At 36.4% G+C, this 6780-nt stretch overlaps 1 protein-coding gene across 1 annotated transcript; it reads right to left on the bottom strand.

Annotated features, from left to right (window-relative positions):
- Window positions 1-205: 205 nt before the first annotated feature.
- On the bottom strand, window positions 206-4369 carry LOC131864160 (disease resistance protein Roq1-like). Its single transcript, XM_059215178.1, has 5 exons — window positions 3759-4369; window positions 2528-3656; window positions 2158-2424; window positions 1011-2030; window positions 206-827 (listed from the first exon to the last, which is right to left on the bottom strand). The coding sequence occupies exons 1-5, from the start codon at window positions 4289-4291 to the stop codon at window positions 321-323; spliced, it is 3456 nt and encodes a 1151-aa protein (XP_059071161.1). The 5' UTR covers window positions 4292-4369; the 3' UTR covers window positions 206-320.
- Between the last annotated feature and the right edge of the window lie 2411 nt (window positions 4370-6780).

The raw sequence follows: 6780 nt of genomic DNA, 5'->3' as shown, positions 1-6780 counted from the left end.
ACAGCCTCTATATTTATTAATTTATAAAATGATTAATAACTATTAGAAACATCACTTTAAACTTCTTATTTATTAACATTATCCCAATTAATATTTTTATTTTAAATAATTTAAAAATTTTTTTAAAAAACTCATTTTTTTGTGAAATTTAAATTGAACTCCTTTAATGAACACAATAATTTAAGAGATCGATTTGTTTTCTCATTAATAATACAAAATTTCCCTTGCATAATACCAAAATGAAGCTGTGTTCTACTAACACATTACAAATTTAGGAAATAAAATTCTCTTTTTAAACTGATAATAATGAATAAGTGACATTATCTTCTTCTCCGCAAAACCATCGCTCTGCACCCATGATGTAGCTTATCAACAATTTTATGTAAAACTTCCAAACTTTTCGACTCTTCATATTTCTTCAGCTCCACTCGAAACCCTTTTTTCATCACTCCATACCTCCTCAAAACATCTGAAACTTTCTTACAATAAGAAGAGTGGCCCCAATCATCAGACTCTACCATTGTAATTATCCATCCTCCTTCACGCACCTCAAGTCTGAACGCATTCTGTGGAAGTGCTTGATTTATATCATTTACTGAAGTAAAGCTATCAACCTCGACCACAAAACATACAAAAACTGCACTCAATACTTTCCCATTTCTCCTCTCATCGTCACTGTCCTCGTCATCACTGTTTTCAGCACCAAATTGAACGATGTCAGTGACTGCATGAGCGTCAATACGAGCGTCAGAAAACAGAGACTCGTTTAAAAGTGACTCAGCTCCCTGCGCCGCTCTTGCAATCATATCCATTCTCCTTGGCACACTCTGAAATTAAAACAGAATACTGTCACTTCATCCACGGTAAATTCTTTTTCATTTAGAGATCACTTCAAACATTACTTAACGAAAATCTACACTATCTTGTAAATACAAATTACAAAACAAAACTAAAGGTCAGTAATGAATTTAAAAACACTTCTATTAAAAAAGGAGGATTGAAATCATTACCTTTAACTTATGAATGCAATTCCATATTACTGCATTGCTGCAATAACAAAGTCTCATATATTCGGATGCATTCAACTCTTCAATACCTGATATATTCTGCAGTTTCTCACAAGACTCGATCATAAATTTCTCCATGAAGCTCAATCTCGCAAGACTTGGCAACTTCTCAAGCGTAGGACACTCACTAATTATCAGCTCAGTAAGCTCCATAAAATCACCAGTTCCTGATACTCTTTGCAAATCTTTGCAACATTTTATAGACAGACTGGTGAGCGTGGCGAGAACTGGCAACTCCTTAAGCTGAGGAGAGCCACAGATGTACAACTTTGTTGGCTCAAAGTTACCTGTCACACTTCTCAAATTTCGACAACCATCCAATTTAAGGTTTTCGAACTTCCCACATCCATCAATTAGAATCCTCTCCAGGCAACTTGGACCTATAAAATCTGGCAAATTCTTAAGCTTCGGACAGTCCCGAATGCTTAAATCTACAAGCTTTTCACAAGAAAACTCTGTTGTTTTTAAATTTTGGCAACCATACAATTCAAAAGTTTTCAGCTTCACATGCTTACCAAAACTTGCCCTCTTCAGACACTTCATATCCCTGAGACACAAGGACTCAAACTCGAGGTCTGGACATTGACTGACGTGTAACAGCTCAAGATTTTTCAGATCAGATGTTCCTGTCAATGTTTTGAGTTTTCTGCAATTCCTAATATCAAGACAACTTAATTTCTCTACCCTTATTAAATTCACTTCCATAAGATTTTCCATGCCATGAAGTTTCAAGGACCTAAGGTTGGGATAATCAGTACTGCTGATTAGTATCTTGGATACACATTTTTCACCGCTGATCTTTATCTCTAGCTTTTCAAGGCTATTCATCGAGGCCTTAGATATACTAGACTCTTCCCCATTTTCTAACAAATTTTCTAAACTGTCTTTTGATATTCCTAATAAATCTGGAAACTCTTTCAAAGAGGTCTGAGAAAGTTGTAGCTCTTTCAACTCGGACGGTGCCTGAAATTCAATAAAGTTGTGTAAAGCTTTCATGATAAAAAATAGTCTGGATGCAACAATAACATGAGGTATTCCACTACTATAGCCTCAACGGAGTTTTAAGTTTTCGGAGAGGATATCAAAATACCTGTATGCTATCGTTCCACAACTTTTTGAATTGTCCGTGCTCGATTTTCAAACACTGCAAATTTTGAAGAGGAATCCATGAAGGGATGCTTGGTTGTTCTGTGGAATTGGGCTGAAGCTGAAGCCATAGTAAGGAAGCTGACATCTCAGAACAATTTTTCGGTTGGCTTAAAAAGAATGTAACTTGACAGCCCATGGACTTGTCGAAAATGGAATGGAAACACCTGAAATTGGTGTTGGCGAGTATGTTGTCGAAACCCTTTGATTCCTGCATGCACAGAAGCAAATCAGACTTCCATTTACCTAATAACAAGTGAAGATATATAATTTTACAATAGTAAGGGGAAACCTGAAAGTATAAAAAGGCATACCAAGGATTTCAGATCTTGAGGACGCCACAGGCGATGTGGAGGGCTGAACTCGATTGCCATTTCTCTGCCCAAGTCCCTCAGGTGGTCATGCATTCTCAGTACAGGTCCTTCATACTTCAAAATTTCTTGTCTTTCTAAAAGACACTTATCTTTGAGTGTTTCCAGTGCATGCTGAGGGTTCCATCCTGATCCCTCCCAGACTCTTTCTGCTATACTCTTCGGTTTGCCTATAAAAAAGCAAGCGATATCCATGAAAATCTCTTTTTGTTCATTCTCCAATGCATCAAAACTAATTCTCAGCCTTTTCTTCACGTCCCGAGGAAGCAGCTTACCAACTTTAATCAGTTCTAACCTCCAATAACTACCATTTCGACCATGAACATGCCTGCCCAGAACTTGAAGAGATAGAGGTAGCCCTCCACACAACTCTACGAAGGAGTTAACCAACTCCTCATACTCGCTCTCCGGATAGGGTCTGTCGAAGGCATGCCAACAGAATAGTTCTCTGCCATCATCTCTACCCATTCCTTTCAAATTATAAGCAACAGTAATTCCTGCTGTTACAAGTACTCCAACGTCACGGGTTGTGACGATAATCAGACTATTATCTGATTTATTCAATATATCCATGATCCGTAGAGCATTTAACTGCTCCACATTATCGATGTCGTCTACAACAATTAAGAAACTCAAATGGGGGCTCCTTTGTAGACTATCTTTCAGATAACTTGCTCCTTCCTCTGTATTCAGCAAGTTGTGATCTGCGTTGAAGAGATCTTTAAGAAGCTTACTTTGCAAAGAAGGCATTTCGCACCTCAAATCCGCTTCTCGCACATCAAACAAAAAGCTTGCTCCAGAGTAGTTTGATTTCTTTCGGTTAAACAATTCTTTGGCAAGAGTTGTTTTCCCACACCCTCCCATGCCAAATATGCCAACTACCCTACCCTTATGCTTCCTGTCTTCCAGCCCGCACTGATTTTGAAAATCCTGTACAAGTTCATCAAGGCATCGCCTTTCAAAATCTTCCACAAGATTGTTAAGGCCCACTGGATGTTCAGCAACGTGTAAAGATGTTTTCCTCCGTACTTCTTTTTGCACAGCTGCTCCTATATTTTGGCAATCCCACTCGCTGAAACATTGTAAAATAAAAGGAAGATTTTGTGTGTAAAAAGTTGAAACAGAATTGAAGGAATTATATAACATACAAAAACGAAAATTACAGAAATATTACCTATTAATTTCTTCTCCGGCTATAAATGAAAGAGACTGAAGGGCTTCCTTCCACTCGCTAATATTGTCCAGATATCTGCCCTTCTCCTTAAATTTAAGGAATGCATCAGCGTATGCTCCCTTTTCTATGTGTCGGAGATCACTAGGCTTCACTCCATAAAACACAGGAATAATTTTGGCCGTACTTTGTAACATGAGAACAAGCTCAGCCAAACACCAAGCTGACTCTGCATATCGTGGGGAAAATATGGCTACGTGTACCTTTGCAGAGCGGATGGCTGTCTCAATCATAGAGGGAAATGAACTTCCTAGATCCTTCTCTTCGCTATCAAGAAATGCCCATATTCCTAACTGATCAAGGGAGTTGTAAAGCTGAGTAGCAAGAGTTTGTTTGACATCGGTGCCTCTGTGGTTGATAAACACATCAAACAATGTTGCAGATTCTTCTACCTTCCTCCTTTTGCCGTCAGGTTCTATTCCAGAGAAAACTTTTGATTCTCGATTTTGCTGGTGAGATGATGAAGAAGACGCCATTAGTTCCAGCTCAAATGCGAACAACCCGTTTATAAATCCAAAGAGAGAGCGGGACTAACAGGACTTGGTTGCAGTATTCGTAATGAATGATGAGTTTATGTGGAAGCGTTAGGCTAGTGTGGATTAAATAGATCATCAGGAAGGCGGGTTCAGTACTCCTCGTCTAAAGCGTATGGAAAACGAGTAGAAATTAAGCAAACGCCGATTTCTACAGAGAAGGCGGTCGGTTCAGCACTTTCCTCGAAATATCCACTAATCCAAGGCAAACAAACAAAGGAAAATGCACAGAAATTGGGCAATGCAAGGTAAATGCTTTGAAAATAGACAAACCCTCAATCGACGAAAACTAGATCGGATTCTATTTGATTTATAGCATATTCTTAATTTGAACTTTTGTTTTTTTATCCCCGAAAAAAATCGCAACTAAACATCATACACGGGAAAAGCACGTTTTTGTCGTTTTATTTAAGAAAGAGTTCTTGGACAATGCATAGAAATTGGACAATCCATAGTACATCGAAATCAGGGAAGAAGGAAGGTAAATGCTTTGAAAATAGACAAACCCTCAATCGAGGAAAAGGAGATTGGATTCTGTTTGATTTAGGTACTAATTTAATGAAAACGCTTTGAAATTAAGCAAGCGCCGATGCCTTCAGACAAGGTGGTAGGTTCAGCATTTTCCTCGAAATATGCAAGGCAGACAAATGAAGGAAAATTCATAGAAATTGGACAATCCACGGTACACCGAAATTAGAGAAGGAGGTAAATGCTTTGAAAATAGACAAACTTTCAATCGAAAAGAAGAAATTATTTTAACGTTCATGAGGCTAAGTATAGTCTATGGGACAGATCCCTTCAGGAATCAATTTCTGCATTAGACCCCTTCTTGTGCAGCCTATGATGAGAGCCCCTAGCCTCTCCACACACCCCTCATTGAATAACTTATCCCAAGAGTAGTCTGCCTGAGTGGTTTCATAACTGTCCCTGCTGTCCTTGAAAGCGTCATATTCTAGAATGAAGTGTTTTTTTGTTTCAACCTTATCCGAAGTGCAAAAAATGCACACTATTTCCTCTTAATTTTCTTTTGGTCTTTTCCAACGCCCAATTTTGCATCGGAGCTGATGGGAGTTAGTTCTTAATTGAGCAATTAGGATTTTGGCTTTCCACGATAAATTGGCCCCTATGTACACTTTTTGTTAATGGTTACACGAGGGGTTAAACTCTTCAATATAATACTTTTTCTTTCTCCCTAGCTCCTTACCCCAAGTGCGCTTGTGGAACATATCTCTAACATATGCCTTTATCTCCTTGCTATTCATGGGGCACATGTTCAAGTATATATCCCATTTTCTAAGCCATTTACCATTTTGTTGCATCCAAGTCTTCAAGTATATATCACATGTTCAAGTATATATCCCATGTTCAAGTATATATCAATGAAAAAGAGATCACCCCCTCATCCCCCAAAAATCACAACTAAACATTATAAACGAGAAAAGCAGATCTTTGTTGTTTTATTTAAGAAAGAGTTATTTAATTTAATTTTTATATTATTTTATTAATTACATCAATAAAAAATTTAATTTTTATTTAAGAATTATTTGGTTGTATTTTTTATTTGAATATTTATTTGTTATTTTATTTGAGAATGATTTTATTTATTTTAATAGTTTTATTTTTCTAAATATTTTTTTATTAAATGTTTTACTTTTTAATGATATTTGTACATGACATGAGATTTTGTGATGTTTCTATAGAATATCTCTGGGTATAGTAAAAAGGGAAAATTTTACATTATTCAAATACAAAGGTCCAAGTGGTAGAAGGCACAATTTCAAAATCTAAGTGGGCCAAGCCTAAACAACAAGACACAAACACAGAGTATGATTTTCTCGACTCCTTTACTCTCTGTCATCTGATGATGAATCACAGAGTGTGATTCGAAATGTTGATGCAAAAAAACACAGACACAATCAAATCCAGAAATAGTAGCAAGTTACATAAACAAAATAACAAAAAAAATTTAAACAATGAGAGTTACACTATTAAGGGGGTTCATCATCATTCGGTGAGCTCCAATGTAATAATAGAATAATAATATTTATGTCAATTCTCATTTAATTTAGGTCTCCTTTTTAATGGAATGAATTAACAAAATTGTGTATCAACAAGTCATACTTTTTTGTGTAATATATTATTCATTCTCTAATGATTCTCCATCTCTATTTCCTTCTATTTACACATATTTTTATATATTCAACCTCATCCCATTCTCACTTGCACAAGTTTTCATATATTCACTAGTTAAGCATCATGTAATGTGCATGTTGGAATTAAGGTGTTGCAAACTTAAAGTCCAAACATGTTTATTTTATTTACTCTATTTTACACCCACTTTGGAAGTCCTAAAATTTAAAGGACTATTGTCGTAGGTTGCTATATTGGAACTATGATGGATTTATATTATGACAATGATGGTTACTAGTTCA

Source organism: Cryptomeria japonica, unplaced genomic scaffold (assembly GCF_030272615.1).
Source record: "Cryptomeria japonica unplaced genomic scaffold, Sugi_1.0 HiC_scaffold_78, whole genome shotgun sequence".
NCBI classification, from domain to species: domain Eukaryota; kingdom Viridiplantae; phylum Streptophyta; class Pinopsida; order Cupressales; family Cupressaceae; genus Cryptomeria; species Cryptomeria japonica.
Note: the sequence above shows the minus strand (reverse complement) of the source record. Positions and strands in the feature narration are given on the sequence as shown.

Coding starts and splice junctions, on each gene's coding strand:
- LOC131864160 (XM_059215178.1), bottom strand. CDS start 4,291: ATGGCGTCTTCTTCATCATCTCACCAGCAAAATCGAGAATCAAAAGTT. Junction 2,425..2,527: donor CTCAAGATCTGAAATCCTTG/GTATGCCTTTTT, acceptor CTGTGCATGCAG/GAATCAAAGGGTTTCGACAA. Junction 2,031..2,157: donor TGTGGAACGATAGCATACAG/GTATTTTGATAT, acceptor ATTGAATTTCAG/GCACCGTCCGAGTTGAAAGA.